Source organism: Balaenoptera acutorostrata, chromosome 14, assembly GCF_949987535.1.
Source record: "Balaenoptera acutorostrata chromosome 14, mBalAcu1.1, whole genome shotgun sequence".
Taxonomy (NCBI): domain Eukaryota; kingdom Metazoa; phylum Chordata; class Mammalia; order Artiodactyla; family Balaenopteridae; genus Balaenoptera; species Balaenoptera acutorostrata.
The window spans coordinates 58319574-58338003 of record NC_080077.1 but is presented as its reverse complement, the minus strand read 5'-3'; the positions used below and the strand labels follow the sequence as shown (position 1 = coordinate 58338003).

The following is an 18430-nucleotide window of genomic DNA, read 5'->3' as shown; positions in this document are numbered from 1 at the left end:
ACACACAAATGCATACAAACGCATACTCAGAATAATATTGTCAACAAACTTAGCCTCTCACAGAAGGTTCTTCCTTAAGTCCTCCAACAATCCCTGAGACAAGGAAACAGTAGAGGACCAATTTCATTCATTTTTTTTTAAATAAATTTATTTATTTTATTTATTTATTTTTGGCTGCGTTGGGTCTTCTTTGCTGTGCATGGGCTTCTCATTGCGATGGCTTCTCTTGTTGCGGAGCACGGGATCTAGGTGCGCAGGCTTCAGTAGTTGTGGCATGCGGGCTCAGTAGTTGTGGCACACGGGCTTAGTTGCTCCACGGCATGTGGCATCTTCCTGGACCAGGGCTCAAACCCGTGTCCACTGCATCGGCACGTGGATTCTTAACCACTGTGCCACCAGGGAAGCCCAAGGACCAATTTCATTCTGTTGTACATCTTTCTGTAGTTCTTTAAGATGCGCATTTCCGTATATTCTCTGAAAGCTCCATATGTTTATAAAAATAAAAGAAATACAGAAATACAGATTCCCATCATAGGTCGGAATAGATGCCTTTGTTACTTCAAAATATTGTAATTATTTATTTCAATATGTTAGAGCTTAAGTTCATCCCTGACAGATGGTTAAAACGTGGTGAGTGAAAAGCATTAGTAATTTAACATATTTAAGCTACCTGGAAAATTAGCAGCTTTGTGACAATTGAAAAACTCATTTCCTAATGCGATTTAGGCAAGGCTGCAAGGATTTTCTTTAAATAATATAAAACAAATTAGAGAGATAGTAACAAAATTCAGGGGCAGTAAACAAAATCACATTAAAAGAGGATTTTCACGATGTTAACTATTTAAAGAATAAAACATTTTAACTGTGCTCTATAGTTTTAAAACCAGAAAAATAAATGTTTCTCGATTATCAGCTAAATAATTTGAGGTAGTTATTATTATTTCCAATTTGACCAAAGTATTTATAAAATCATAATTGATAGTGTTTTTAAAGTTTAAATTAAAAGTATTATGAGCTGGTTTAGTAGCATAATAATCCAGGTACTAAATGTACAATGGTTTCTTCAGTGTTTTTCATCCTATACAGTTTTTTCTTTCTATATCTACTTGTAATAACTGCTGATTTGTTAATCTAGAAACTCATAGAAATGAGTAGCAGAGTAAATCAGATGCTTCACTTCAGAGTTAAGAATGCTTTAAGTGTTAAATGACTGTTGCTGAGACAATTCTTGAGTGTAGTCTTTGTTTTGTTTAATATGGTTACTACTTTGTTGTGACTTAGAACACTTTTTTTTTCCTTTTTTGTGTTTCTCTCTACAGAAAGCTGACCTTGCAGTTGCTCCACTGGCTATTACCTACGTTCGAGAGAAGGTCATCGACTTTTCCAAGCCCTTTATGACACTTGGAATAAGTATTTTGTACCGCAAGCCCAATGGTACAAACCCAGGCGTCTTCTCCTTCCTGAATCCTCTCTCCCCTGATATCTGGATGTATATTCTGCTGGCTTACTTGGGTGTCAGTTGTGTGCTCTTTGTCATAGCCAGGTAACATGCTCACTTTTGTGATTTTTTTGGCAATTGTTACCTCCTTTTTCTAACTAATAATTGTCAAAAGTCACAATCAATGTTACTTTTCTTTTTCTTTATTTCCCATGGGGTGCTGGAGAATAATGAACTTTTAAGAGTCATATAACTTATTAAAATGTACTCTGATGCCTTTTTGGGCAGAAAGCATGCTGGCTGTGTCAGTAAGCTATAAGTGCGGTAGAGTTTACTCTTCTGAATAAGAAGCTAGAAACAGTTCAATTCACAGTGATATAAAAATTATTTCCTCATTTTGAAAATTTATCTTGAACCAGGTAGCAAAACACTATGTTTTACTTATTTGAATTAATAAAACAGTTATAAGAAAAACCAAAGTGGTAACATTTAAAAGGAGGCTTTAAAAAACAAATAAACAAAGGCTAGTTAAAAATAAGCATTTTAAGTATAAAAAGACTACCATGATTTTCTACGTAAAATTAGTCATTTTTTTTTCCACAGAATATATCACCACAAAAAATTGCCTTATTTTTGTTGACATGTAGGGTATATTTCAATCATAGCGTCAGAAACTCAAATGCCTAAGTGAAAAAATACATATTTTTATATTTTTATAATGGTTTTTAAAATCTATGATATAGCTCAATATATGTTGCTTTTGCTACTTTATTGTTACTCTGGAAGTGGAAATTTGTAATCATTTTTCATTTATGCTTACCTCACTACCAAATTTTCAACAGATAGATTATTTTGATATGCTTTAGCTTATTTTTACCTTAATTAAAGAGATTAAAACTATCCCTGGGCTCAGAGCTCTACTGTTACTTGAATGACTTTGGAAGTCACATACTCATTATAGTCTTTGAATTTTTATATTCTATCAGATATCAGAAAGCTCTAAATCCAAGATGAATTAGAATGCTACATATAATTTTTTCATGTTGATAATAATACTTGTAATGTATAAATATAAATATTTTTGCCTTAAATTCAAAATTAAGTATTAAATATGTGGGTTCTTTTTTCAATTAATTTATGTGGGGTCTTCTGATCAGTTATCACTAAGGATATTTGTCCTTCCTTGAACTTTTTTTTGATGAAGTCATATTTTTTTTCCAAGCAGTGAAAAACGCTTAGTTTATTCAATTAAAAAATAAATAAAATCAATTTTAGAAGTAGCATAATATTTTTGATATATTTTATATGTTTACATTTTATAGTTATACACATAGATATTTCTGATACATTTACACATAAATGTTATACAGATTTATAATTTTCCACCTAATAGGTTCAATATTAACACATGAGTCCTTCAGAAAATTATCAATTGTATTTGACTGAAAATTTGTATTGGAACCATATATGCATATAGCATTTGTAGCAATATGGTAGATTGAGTTAAAATTTTTATTTGAAGTTTAGAGTTTTTCCCCCCAAATGAGAATTTGGAGTATGAAGTTCATAAACTTTTAGCTCCAGTTTTTTCCATAGCTTGTACAAATAAAACAGCCTTCTCATTTTTGAGCATCTTTGGACCAATTGCATTTTTTTTATAGTGACTAACACAAGCCATCCTGTTTTATGTACGTGCAGAGAAGTGAGTTCACAGATTACAGCTTAAATAATTCAATGACTAGAGAGCTCTACAGCCTGCCCACAGAACAAAAAGAAAAAAAATAAATATTCCGAAGTATAGAAAAAACATTTCTTGATGTCTGCGGGTACACCTGTTCCCTCTTAATCAAATTAACTAAAGTTCTCAGGAAGGATATAAATAAAGCCTAGAGGAATATGTCCTGAGACAGTTGTGAGGCAATTGTGTGGCCATCCATCAAGCTGAATTAAGTTCTAATAACAGTTTCCAGGGGATCCTAAGCAGAGACTCTTGTGTTACCTCAAATTCAAATTAGAAATTTTAGCTATTTCTAATTTTCTGAGCCTAAATCTTCTAAAATTAGATTCAAAAGCAGGTACTGAAACATCTGAATTTTTTTCCAGCTTCAAAGAATATTAGCAAATAGAGACGTGATATGGATGTGCATTTATCTAACTTTGAAAAATTTCTAAAACTTTCACTTTATATCAAATAATATAACATCTGTAGAATTATGATAACCTGCATTAATTTTACTCGAAAGAAATGCATCCATGTCTTTCTATCTGAGAACATAACATTAACTGGTGTGCCATTTTTTAGGATCTTTGAATTTTAGAATATTACTGTTGAATTTCGTCAGTGATTAAATGAATGGATTTGAAAATGATTCTACTTCAGCATCTTATTCAACGATGTGAAATGAAGTTTAATATCTTCATTTATGGGCAAATTAACAAATATGCTATTAAATAATAAATAATATAGGGTATCCTATATTAAGTAATAAATAATATTACATATTCTTGGTAAAGTAATATGTAATATAAAAATCAACTCTTTACAGATTATCTCAGAATATTTTCTTCAATTCTCAACATTATTATAATCTTGTATAAGTATTGTCAAATTAAAAAACACACTAAAACTCAGATTAAAAGAAAGTTTCTTGAGTAGAGTCCATTTAAATTCTAAACGGAACCTCCAAAACCAAATGATTTTGTATAAGCAAAATCCACTCTGACCTGGTATTGAACTCTGGCTACCGTGAAAGAAGTTCACGATGTGCGAATGACAGGAAAATGTCTAAATTTCAATTGTAGAACTTAATTACCTTTCTAACCAAAATGACATCATGATTATTTGTTATCAATTCAAAATAAATGTAGCATTTTTATTTTATCTGTGAAAAAAGATTATGCCTTATGCCATATAGAGATCACGGATGAACATATTCACATCATTATTGATGTCAAAATAAGTATGGCATTTCCTTTATGTATATTCTTTGTCCTATTGATTACAAAGAAAAGAAACAAATTACATTAAAATATTCTCAGATATCTGTTTTATTTTCACTGCAATTCAGAAAACAAAGTTCTAAAATAATACCACTTTAACAACAAAATTTATATTTATTATCAGATATTATGCTATATTGAATTCTAAGAAGTTATGTAATATCTACTTAGAATTAAAATAAATTTTATCTCAAAATTAAAATATAGTAAATGATTTAAATATAATTACAATTTTTAATTGGCATTACTTTACTTTTGTTTCACTCACCAGCTAATATTGTCCCAATTATTATTGTTACCATTAATCTTCTATGTCTTTTTAGCTACCAAGACACACCTTCAATTTGTTTTCTGTTTCTACTTTAATTATTCCATCAATCATTCACTCAATTAGTCAAATATTTCTTGAACCTGTAGTGAACACTGGATAATTAGGATTCCATGAAGTATTATGCATTAATTTATATCCCTCATCTATTCATTAATTTATTCAACATGTATCTACTGATTACCTATAATGTTCTGAGAATTGTACCAGATGCTTAAATCCAAGAACAAACATGGCTTGATACATTTTTTCATTAATAAACTCATAACCAATGTGTTTATCTGACAATAAATATATACTGGCCTTGAATGAAAGTCATGAAAATGTTTTATAGTTATCCAATGTTTTTTAATGAATTGCAAGTATTTTAAATATATTTATCTAAAAATGACTTGTAACATATATTTCACTGAAGAGAAATATACAACTATAAAGGAAATAAGACATTAGGCAGATTGTTAGTTATCATTAGAATAGTAGATTTGAGGCTTATTGAATATCTGCTGTATCATAGTATTAACAATATTAAATTTATGATAAATTTGTAAGTGATAATTATTAATAGATTATATGTTTCTAAAATTAAATTTAAAAGTAAATAATGATTGTTACCATTTTAATATTTCCCCTCACCTTCATTTTATAAGAAAAAAGATTATCTAAGAAGTACTTGAAAATGCTCTAAATTTATTTTAGCAAGTGTTAAGAAAAAAATACATTGTCTTATTTGTCTTGGTATGGTTTTATAATCCATGATCTCTTGCAAACAGTTGCATTGTTGTTTATAGCATAATGACATAATCAGCATGCTTATCTGAATTAGCTGAGAACTCTTATTTAAGAGTAAAGATGAACCTGAGGTACTGCATTCTAGATATAGAATGGCCTTATCCTAGGTATTCTAAGAATAGCTCTTGGCTGACAGAGGATTAGGAAGAAATCTTGTCCATGATGGGCTTGTGCTTAATCATATATGCCCCTAAATCTTTTTCCCTCTCTTTGTATTCTTTTCTTCCTTTGATCTAGGTATATTAGTATAGGAACGGCAATTAGTCATATAAAAAGCTTATTTAGGGAACCCACCCTTTACACTAATGAGAGATATTTTTCACCTTGCTTCAAATATTTCCTTTGTTAAAAAAATAGATAATATTGATATAATAGACCCTATTTATAAAATAAGTCAATTTAAATTACTATAATATTAGAGAATTTAAAATTTTCTTTTAGCCATAAGTGTCACCAAGACAACCAGAGCTGTTCTGAAATTTAGCATGTAAATTTTGGTCTAAGGTCCGTAGTAGTTTGATATACAAAGATGAATAACTGAAGGTCGAACTTAAAAGAAAGGAATAATGGTATACACATTTCCCTCCAACAGGATTGATGTAACCTTAATAATTATTCACTAAACATATAAGAACTTTGCATATTTTATTTTGAGACTGGCATTTAAAAATTAAATACAAATAAACCCTGGAGAAGAAAAATAATACTATACCAAATTTGGTAGTAATAAATTATTACAGAAATTTCTTAGATTACTTAAATGAACAAATGATTATGCCTAATATAGGAGAAAGAGTAAAAGAAGACAAGCAATATTGACCAACCTGGCTTTCTTAGCAAGAATAGCAAATCAAGGATACTCAATGTGTTATATACATAAGATTAGTTTTTCTAAGTTAAAAAGAATATAGGAATTTCTTGTATGATTTTGCATTGAATTACTTTGCCTGGTTTTTAAGATATTAGAATATCATCTATTATATTATTGGATTAGGTTGCAGGGGAGCAAGGGACAGTCTCCCTAGAATCTGCTCAAGGGTTTATTATTACAGTGACTGCCAGGCCCACCTTGACATACATTTTGGTTCTAACGTGGTCTGCGGTCACAAGATGACAAGGATATTGCCTTACTGAGAGTCCTTATACTTGCAAAAATATTCTGTATTTCTCTTGGAGCTCAGAGATAAAGATCTAAACATAGTGTTTTTGATGGTTTAACCGAGTTCAGAAAACCATGTTGAAAGTGCTTGCATTAACAGCTTTGATCTCGGCTCCTGACTAGTGTGCAATAGCTTTTATATTCCTGTCACAATGATGGGTGACATTTAATGTATGGTGAAGGGCAACAATGAATTATTATGCACTTGGAAATGGATTACTCTTTTGGTGGGATGTTCAATGTTAAACTAATCTGCTGTCAAAAAGACTGTTGTCACATTGAAATGAAATGCCAATTTTGTTACATGCCTTTGCCACCAACTTTCCCACCTCTTACTAGAAAAGCATTTCAGTTTTACCTCTCCATAACATAATTTTAGATGTATTTTACTTTTATGTTTTATTTTTTTTAACTCTAGTATATTGCAGGGAATCCTATCTATTATTCCTCTTCCCATTTAGAAATTTTCCTAGAATTTAATGGAAATTTGGCTTGAAATAGTACTCGTCTGCTAGTATGCCTTTCACACCTACGAAAGTGATTATTATAATTGATTATACTAAGAAATTCCTCAATTATGGACCTAAAAGTCAACATTGAATAAAACTAAATGCACTTTCAAATTACGTTTCCATAGGAGTTGAGGCTACTTCTATATTAACAGATTTTTTTTTACAATTGCTATTTGGTAAACCCATTATAAAATAATTTACCTCTTTATTTTTAATGGTTCCAATAATATTCATGGTTGAAAGTATAGATGGAGTCAGTAACCCAGAAAAAATTCTTAGTTTTTGTAATTGGTAGAACCAAACCAATTGAAACTAAGTTGAGTCAGTGACTTATTTTCAACTATGGTGAATATGGTATCTAGACAATTGAGACAGTAGAAATTTTGACTGAAATTATCAGTATAGGAGAAAGAAGATAATCTCAGTCATCATAAGAGAAAATAAACATATTCTACTTCTCAATTTTATAATTATGCTAGACATTTACGAGAATAAAAGATATGATAAAAACTGAGTAACACAAAGACAATTTAAAGTTAAAGTGATTTTTTGGTAATCTTCTGTAATCAAATGCTTCTTGACATTTTATTTTAAAGATAATTATGCTTGAGTATCTTTTAAAAGTCTCCACATCTCTTTCCAAATTATTTTTCCACATAAAAATGTTTTTGATTATTAGGACAAAATGAAGTATAAATGTAAGAACAGAAGTTTGATAGCCCATTTTTATATTTTGTATCCCCTGGATAAATTATTTGCCTCTGTGCCTTTACTTGCTTCCATCACTGAATTGAATTCAAAGACTCCTAGAAGCAAGATAGCTTCCTCTGTCCAGTCATTGCAAGTGTGTCCATTCCATAAATATCTTGGCCAATGAGCTTCTGAGAACTATGGTCACCCTATGATGATTTGTTTCAATTTAGAAGTTCCACAATGCCTAGCTCAGTAAATCACAGAAACTAATTTTAATAAGTTACAGTATATAGAGTCACATTAAGAAACTTGAGAATGCTAAAAACTTGAAGTTGAATTTTATTAAATTATTATATTTGTTACCAAAAAATGGCACACCTCTGGTCTTAATGAATCCTTTATGGAACATGTAGTTATATTTTACACACACACACACACACACACACACACACACACTCATACATGCACACTTCCTGATGAGAAGCAGTACATTGTAAGAAAGTTTTTTCTTTGTTCAGATTTGGAAAAGGAGTGTGGTGGCTCTTTGGCAGTTACTACCATGTCTCTTGTACATTTCTCATTAGCTAATTCAGATTGAAAAGCTAATAGGACAAGAACAATACTATGAATGGCTTGTTTCTCTTTATTTTTTCTTTGCTTCCTTTTCCTTTTTTTTTTTTTTTTTGATGATTATAAAGAAATTCTTTGAGGTGACTCTTAAAAAAAAATTCAGAAATTTGCACTTACTCTTCAATATTTTGCAATTTCTCGATAGCTACTTCTCCCATAACTGCAGAGGACTGTGAATTGTTTGTAAGGAACTATCTTCCCAGCTTGTTTTGTCTGTGTTAATTATCAAAACAAAATTGCACTTCTCTCTTTCCAATTGTCCCCTTGGACTTTTGGGGGTTTTCTCAGCCACTTAAGAAAGGTCTTCACAATCTGAAACTATCCCAGGAAAGTCAGTGTCTTTTAAAAATAATTTAACAATGTTCTTTATAAAATATTTTAATCTACAGTGTCTAGTCAAGAGAGGTCAAAGCTTTTACATACACCTTGAAACAGTGGGAGAGTGGGAGTCTGTGCAGGAAGCCAGTGAAACAAAGATAATGAGTAAAGAAAGAAATATTTTCTAGGAGTCTGTTTCTTTCTTTCTATATATGTTTGTACAATGATTGAGAGTACTATGCTCAAAAAGGTAGTTGTCTTAAGAAATATAGAGGGAATAGATCATTTTTTTCCTTTAATCGTAAGCATGGTGCCTAAATTAATAACATTTTTACTTGGATAAATCTGTCCCTTTGCTGTAAGTTCTTTAGTGTAAGAGTTCTTTCTGATTGATGTTTTCCTATGTAGTCTTGCAGTGGGCTGGTGGGTCATGTGAAAAAAGTAATTGAGAGAGAAAAGGAAGAAAACTAATATATACTGCATGTCAACAATAGCCAGGTTAATTTGAAAACCATGAAGAGATTAATTTATTAGCTTTTTTCAGTAACTATTTTTATGGTTTAAGGAATGAATAGGTATACATCACCCCTGCTCCCATACCTCTCACAAATGAGATTAGAGATGTTTACCCTTTGTTTAATGCTATTATTGTTACACTTTTAAAATTCTAATTTATTTTAGGGAGGAAGTTTGTTCTTAAGAAAAGAAAACAGATTTATAAGAAAACAGAAAACAGACTTAGAAAAGGAACTTTTATCATTTGGTTTTTTTGACTATCACATTAAATTCATCTTCCACCTTTTCCTTCTAAGATTTCAGAAAAAAAAAGACGTTGGCTACTTTTAAAAAATATTTAAAAGAATGCTATAGTTAATATTTGCACTACGTGTTAGTGGTATATTGCTTTATAATAACAGGTGATTGCTTAAAAGTATCACCCTAATTAGCTACGCTTAAGAAGTGTGTCTTTCTCTTTAGAACTGCAAATAAGAAAGGTTAAAAAATATTTCCATTCACTTGGGCATCTAAGCAGGAGACACAAGCCATACATGTGCAGATTTACCTAATAAACTTACTCTCTAGAAATGCTAACTTTCTTCCCCTGAAAATTACTAGCTGTATATAGTAAAAGAATTGAACCACATTGTGAGATTTTCTGGAAACTAAAGATGCTATTGATATTGTTTGGATTTTTTAAAATAACTTATGGATGTGGGAGAAATATCAATATTAAATGAAAATGTATGGATGTAATTTTTAGTGGTAATTTATGACTTTATTTCTTCATGCTATGTAACATAATGCACTCTATCCAAATAATTAATGAGTAAGAGATATAGTGTCATCAACCAGTATAACTTCATTCATTACAGCATGTCACAACACCTTAATTGCTATAATTTTTTACATTCCATTACATAATTACATCATTCAAGTTAAATTGTTTTCATATCAATCCTGTTGGGTATATATGTACATATTTTTTAGGACAAAATATCATTGCTCTCTAAATAGCAATAGAAATTTCAATATGATATTTGGATGGAAAGAGCTTGAAAGCATCTATTTTATATATAAATAGGATTAGTAAAACAAATGACAATACAAAGTATTCTGTTGGTTTTCAACACCTAGAGTTTTAAATATTTTTATTTAACCATGCATACTAAGGGACACCGTAAAAATGTGATGTTATCTCTGTTAGAAATATGTTGATTTTATACCTAGTTTTGAAATTTTGTTTGGAAGCCCAGAAACTAACCCGACAACTTTTATGACCAAAAAAAAAAACCTTATTAATACACATCTGCATTTTAAAACTATGGTAATTCTTTCTATTTTATCTAATGTACCTTGAATTGAAACAGAATTTTAGTTTCAATACTTTATAACAAATATAAAAGGTCATTACCACTCTCCTTCCACCCCCGGACTGGATATAACTTAGTTTCCTGCTATTCTTTACAAGAGATGTTTAACCCTAAATTAATTATTTTAAAACATTACCCATGGTCACATGCCTTGTTTGACTACTCCTGAGATGACAAAATGAGGTGAATGACTTTAAGCTAGATTTCCCCATTAAATTAATGGACTTGATATTTGAAGCAAAGGTGAAATTGTAGGTTTTGAATGTTACTGGCATGATAAAATTTATAAACAGAATAGGGCTACAACTGTCATCTAAGTTGGTTCAGAATATGCACCTGAATATTATTTTAACATAATAAAATTAGGTAAGTGTTTCCCTGCTTCCCTTACTATTATTGGTACTGAAAATGGGGGTGCTGGGAGGTGTGTTAAATATAAGTTTAGCAATTCACTAGACTGACTGAAGATATGTTTTGGAAACTGATATTACTAAGGTGATTTTACCAAAAAAAAATTGAAAATAGTGAAAATTTTGCTTGTGGAAGGAGATGCAAAAGCAAGTTACATTCAGGGAAATGTATGTTGATTTCAAAATTTTCATATTACTACTTCAATTTTCAATTAGGGCTTCAAAATTTTTTAATTAGGAAGATATTTTTATAATATAATTTATAATATGCTTTTATATTTTATAAACATTATTTTATAATGTTTTGTCTTCCTTCTGCCAAAAATTTAAAATATTTATGTTGCTATTTCTTAATTCAGATATTTGAACTGCAAACAAAAATAGTGAATGCTTTCCAAACATACTTCAGTTGTTTTAGATACTAAACTGCATATATGGTGCATACACCTAATTTTAAAATATTTTATTGATATAGTCGGTACAATAGAGTATAATTTCAAAAGATATTTACCTGAAGAAAAGAAAGCCCACAAGTCATTAACCCTTGTGAAACTTTATTAAAATTAAAAATTCAATGAGGAAAAAAAGCCTTATGAGCCTTGCATGTTTATGGTAGCTTATTTGCTATTTTTGTATAATCCAGATATTTGCATATTAGCTAAATCAATTTAAATGTCCAAACGATGCTTAGAAAATCAAATCCTACCTTTTCAATGCTAGCTTCAAGTTCTTGTTAGTTCTTGTTGATAACCTCATTTACTGACCGAGTGTCCATTTTTTTAAAAAGCATAGTCTGTTTCGTTTTCCAGTATTAGAAACCACATGACCACCTGACTGATCTGAGAACAGTCTTCCTTGAGCCTTTTAATACTGGACTTACTGCTTTTAAAATCCTTAGCAAGTGTGTTGCAAGCTAAACACTTGCTCCTGATCTGTAAGTCTAAGAGAGAATTCTTTCAAATGTAAATTGTTCTCATATTGATTTTAAAATAACTACTTTTTAATATTTGTTACTTCACATGCAAACAAATAGCTATATTGGTAAGAAATTATTGATAGGACATACTGTCTGATGCAATGTTGATATGTTGGACATTTTCCTTTTTATTCTCAATTTAAAGCCACTCTTAATTTAATTTGATTGGACAATTGAGTGTTTTTTAAAAAATGGTATTAGCAACTATTTAATGAGACTGCAGAAAAGCCATTGTATAGTATAAAAAATAGATTCCAGCTTTAAGTGTAGAAATGTATATCTTTTATTTTACATTTGTAAAATTAAGTCTGGATTTTATGGCAACCAAAATAATGCCTTTCCTTCAGAAATCTTAAAATAACCCAGAGAAGATTATAATAAGGACTTTTTTATTCCATTCAATAAAAACAATCTGAGCTAGTTTAAAACTTAAATAAATTGTAGTATACCATTAAGACTTAATTTTATTTAAAAAAATATTTCTTAAGAGTAGGTCACAAGAATTTGAAATCAGCCTATTGTTGAAGTTAATTTCCTACATCAAATATAAATTATAATGGGAATCAGTAGGAAGTCCTACATTTTGAAGACATTGTTTCTAGTTAACCATTTGTAGCTGATAGTGGTATTTAGTTTTTCTCAAGATTCTATTTTTAAATAAAAATTGATCACCATTTCACAATTTAAATTTGTCATGAATAAATTACAAATCACTGGAACTGATCATTGTCACCATCTCATTAAGCCCTCCCAATCCATTTAGATCTACTAAATAATATGTTCAATAGCATATTATTGTAGCATTCATGTACAGATAATCCTTGTGCTTCACTCTATGTAAATCTGGTGACTTTCTGGTATTAAAGCTACCAATTAAACAGTACCACGGTTAATTAATGGGCAATGTAAGGCATAAAATTTTAACATGAATGATGTGTATTGTTCAGTGGTGTGATAGTAATTGTTTGATAACTGACTATGACAATGAGAGAGGCTTTGATTTGTGGTAATTGCCAATTTTCATGGTATTAAATACTACCACTATGGCTAATATCAAGCTACCAATGGAGTCTCACTGAGCATGGAGTTGGGAAATCGGTGTAAAATTGGCTCTCACAAGCCATTGTGAGTCGGCTCCAGCACACTGCTAGTATATACCATGTTCAAATGATGGGAAAAGTATAGGTCATAAAAGTGAATAGCAGGTTGTCCAGGTGGAATGTGCTTATACAGATATGCAAGGTGCATCAGAAAGATATATGGACGATAGCAGCAAGGTTATAAAGCTGTAAAAGCAAAAGTTAAGGGTTGGGTTTTTATTAATACAACTAGAACCTTTGCAGTAATTATAAACTTAAAGTCAATACCAATTTATCCTTTCATTGATGAAAATAATTTGATATCTAAACAATGTGCATAATTTCTTGAAGTCAACTGCATATTAAAATAACTAAAAAGAGAAAATACACTGAGGAAAACATTAGCTATATGACAATCGCATGGAATGTTATTGTGAATGCTGATGTTTTCTGAATTATTGTGATTTTATCATCATATAAGGAAACTTTAACTCTTTACATGGAAAATGTTTAATCATGAAATGGTCTTCCTTGCTTATAATTTTTAATCAAAAATTCTAAAAGAATAAATTTTCTAAGATTATTCAGTAACAATATTATAAACATCAATAATGTCCTCTGAAAGTTTAGTAATAGGTTCAACCTATGTTAATAGGAATAGTTTCACATGTGGTTAATAGGAAATCTGATGAAACAGTTATGAAAATAAATAGGGGGATTATTGTTCTAATGGAGCCTTAAACAGGGCAAGATTGAAACAGCTGCTGAAGGTGGTATCAAGGAACTTGGTACCTTCTATCTCTGTGCTACACTATTTTTAGACTGAAGCTTTCATCCTCATGATTGCAAGATGGCCACGGCAACATCAGGCATCATATTTGTGTCCCAGGCAGGAAGACAGTAGGAAAAAAAAGGCAAAAGACAAAAGACATTGCCTTTTAATTCAGAAAGGAAATGATTCCTCTGTCTACATTTTATTGGCTAGAATTATTTTAGTTGGATATTCCTGCCTGCAAAAGAACCTGCATATGTGAATTTCTTTTATCTGGGTATACTGCCACCTCGGTTCTTTTGTAAGTAAGAAAGATGTTATTGGGTATGTAATTGACTGTGTCTGCCACAAGGATTATTAAATTGCGAAGCATCATTTGGTCACACATGAAATTCTCTCAAATTTCTTAAGTTTCAAATTCTGAAGTTTTCTTTCTCTTTCTCATCTGTTATCAGGGTGTTTGCCTCTAAACAGCCTGACTACTTCCCTCCTGTTTTATTATTTTAAACTGGCATTTTCTTTAAAACAAGTTAACGAAGCTTGTTTTAAAATGCATGAAAAGTAAGTGTAAATATTTCACATTTTAGAGGTCTGTATTTTCTTTCTGGTCCTGGCCTATATTCTTGAGACAAGAATTTACAAAATTAGCTTTGTGTAAGAAGCATGAATTGTTACCCTAATATCTTAAATGATGCTATAAAAATATAAATTTTCAATCCTGTAGAAAGTAACTCTGGTTTATTCTTGATATGGAATATTATACCACATCAATGCTTTCCCCAACTTTTCTAAAGCAATGAAGAAGTTGGAGCTTAATAAAAATGTGTAGGCTTCATACACACTATATAAATGAATTATACCATATTATAAGGTATAATACAAAATATTAGATGCTAAGCTGCTTCTAGAAGGAAAAAAATGAACCCAAGCGAGTTCTATGATCAAATAAGGTCAGGACAACTATGTACCAGATCCTCTTAGAGATTCACTATTAATAAATTAAAGGCTCTGAAAAGACTTGCAATAAAAAAAAATCAGATTATGTTAGCTTAACTCAGCAGTTTCCAAACATTTTTGGCCATGGACATTTTTATTCTTTTAATCTTACCTTGTCTCTTATTACATGTTCTCCATTAATAGCAGTCAATTAATTTGCTGAATCAAAGGTGCAAAGCATTGCTTTAGTGTGTAAGTTCATTTAAATTTTTTGTTTTTATCATACACATTCTATATAGATTAATGAAATAACCTATACCAGACTGAGCATTCATGCTTCTGAATCCTCAAGGAATTATTATCAGCACTCATTTTGCTGATATGAAAAGATAAGTTTCCATCACATCTATTAAATGGCAGTTTATGACAATATTACTTGTATTAATTAATATTTAAAGTTTTAAAAATTATTTTTATAATTGCTTCCATTTTTAATATACTGCTTTTTAAAAGTAAAATAATGAATGTGAAAATCTTAAGTTTTATTATGTAATTAAAAAAAAAATTCCTTCCATTTAAAAATCTGGTGTTGGGACAACTCATTATTACTTATTTGTGAACTTTGTTAGAAAATCAAGTTTTGCTATTAAATTATCAGAAAGACACTCATTGAATATTTTGGAAAACACTTCCCTACATGCATTAAAAGTTAAAAAATAGATAATTGGAAAAAAACTTATTTTGGAATAATGATAAATTTAGCAAACAAACTCTGTTTTTTTATTCTGGGAAGTTATGATTTGAGTGCAAACATGTGGCTTGAATAAATTCCAGTTTTATTAATATTACTTTATGTGTTAAAGGAGGAAGTGTTTTACCAAATAGTTGATAATTTATTTTGGATTTATTACAAGGATGAAATTAATTAGCTATTTGTATATAAATGATCAGCTCTCTCTAGGTAGATGAATTATGTAGATTTTAATTTGCGACGTAAGTTTGAAGCTACATCTTTTTATGAGGGCATAATCTTTTCAGAATTTTATTTGTCTAGCTTATGACCCAACACTCTATAAACAGGGCTGAATGGTCACTGTATTTTAAATCTGATTTACATATTAGACAACATCAAATGATAATTATTAATGTTCTATTTCTATATGGAATACAAGTACCATAAGTGCAAAAAGCCAGAAAACAAGTAGTGAATTCAGCTGACATGTGAGCCTAGAGTGTCTAAAACTCAGCTATAGTGATATTAAAATGGCCTGCCTAGGGGCAATGAGCAATCTTTATCTACATGCTTCTAGTTTGCTCATCTTATGCAGGTTGGACAGGTAGCAATTTTGAATGGCTCATCTTAAAATGAATGCAATTATAAAGGATTATATGATCCATCCTGCAAGACATTTACTCATTTAATCTTTTTTTGCAGTCTTCTAGCTCCTCTTACACACTCTCATTTATAGTTAATGGAAAATACTAGGTCTCAGCCTATTTCAAATAAAATATGCTGTTAGATAAAAGCTTCATAAATGGCAGCTACACTTTCTCAGATTTAGACCAAGTGTTGTTCATTTGTTTTTTAGAATCAATGAAAATATATTGTTTATTTACTTTATGATCATAAGATGGTGTGTATCCTAATATTAAGTCTATGGTCATAGTTTATAACAAGATTGAAATTATATAAATTCAGATTAGGTTCTAAATAATAATACACCCTGATTTTTTGTTGTTGTTCAATGATCTTTTCATTGTCTGAAAGTTATTTCCACCTTGATCTATCAAACCTCTCTGTCTCTTTCTACATCCATCAATTTATCAATAAGTATTAGCCATATAAATCACAATATGAATAATATATTTCCTTATGTATTTCCTATTCATAATTTCTAATATATATTTATTTGAGATTACCTGCCAGTGACTATACTTAAACTATTTCAGAAATAAAAAGGTAGAACTTTTATTTTTCAAGTTTGATTAAATGAAAAACCATATACTAAGATGATTTCAGAGTGAATGGAGAATTTTTGGATGCTGAGGGAGGAAGATAGTTTTTTTTTTAAACAAGTTCACTTGGGATTTAGAAAGAAAAGGTATTTACTGCTGGAAGAAGTTGGAACAGTCTATTTGACGAAACAAATAGTCGAGCTTGAGATACAAAATATTTTGAGAAATTAAAGAACTGATAGCTCAGATAAATGAACAGACACAGATGGACTACTTGGCCTTCTTTCATGAGCATATTTCCTATTTTATTGGCTTAGAATAAGTAAATATATTTAAATGAATAAAAATGCAGAAGAAAAATGCATCTTTTGGAAATATATAAAATATGTTTTACTCATATACATACATATATGCATGCATATGCATATATATATACATATTCACTATCACTGACCAGAAATTAAAAACAATTCTTAATTGCATGATAAAACAACTCTTAATTATATAAATACAATATAAGAAGCAGTGACAGAAAAAATACTGATTAAAATAGAAATAGAATTTTGAGAACACATAGCTAATATCACTCCAATATAAAGTTTATAAAGTATATAAGCTCTGATAGAATAATTATTTTTCAAACATATGTATCCTACAAAACTCATTTATTGTATGCAGTTGTGGAATTTGAGCATTAAACAGAATTATTTAAAATTTAATATTTTGCAAAGAATAAAGAAACAGTTATCAGTGGTATATTTTTCTATATCAAAAAACAAAAGAAAGATGTGATTATAATGTAATACATAAGTATCTTGTATATGTTAGTCTAAAGTCACTCTTTGCACTCAAAAACCATTATAAATAAGTTGAAATATTGTGAATAAATGGTAATTTCAGGACTCTTGACCAGTATAATTCTTATGGCATTTTAAAAATCCAAGTGATTAGGAAATTCCTTTGGTAGAAACAACAGTACATTTAGAAAATATTGTAACTTTTGCTTAAACTTATTAACTGTATTCTGAAATTTTGTATCTAACATAGAAGGAACTAATATAAATGAAAATAATTTCATAGGTTAAAGTCATAGAGAATTCATAACTTGATTTAAATTTTAGTAAATGGTTACTAATCTACTATTAATGTTTACTACTTCTGTCTACTAACCTACTTTTGTTCCATAAAACTGCAGGTCTTTGAATCATCTACTTTTCTGTATTTTATGTTAATCTGAATAAATGTTAGATAACTTTTAAAAGCAACTTTACAATTTCCCTATAAATTTATCTGTCATGGTTTTCAGTTTAATTGGTTGATTGACTAAAACAGAAATTCTGGGATCATTTATGGACCTTTTAAAATATAAAATGTTCTTTAAATACGTGCTGTCTTAGTTAAAGGTAACTAGTACTCTATTTTGCCTTCCTGACCCCAGGTTTTTATTCTAGCATACAGTTGGAGAAGTTAAAGCGGCTTCCTTTGCCCACAGAATAAGTCAAATATCACATACAGGATAGGTGGTAACAGAGTAAAGGTTGGCTTTACATAAAACTCATCTAA

The 18430-nt window shown here is 29.9% G+C and overlaps 1 protein-coding gene across 7 annotated transcripts in view; it reads left to right on the top strand.

Annotated features, from left to right (window-relative positions):
• Nucleotides 1–18430, top strand: part of GRIK2 (glutamate ionotropic receptor kainate type subunit 2) — a 639626-nt gene that overhangs the window by 500986 nt on the left and 120210 nt on the right. For 6 of the 7 annotated variants that reach the window (XM_007169639.3, XM_028163387.2, XM_057528054.1 and 3 more), the window contains one exon: nt 1320–1543. In XM_007169639.3, the coding sequence (XP_007169701.1) occupies nt 1320–1543 (224 nt within the window). The remainder of the gene's footprint in view (nt 1–1319; nt 1544–18430) is intronic. The other variant, XM_007169640.3, reaches the window with a different exon arrangement.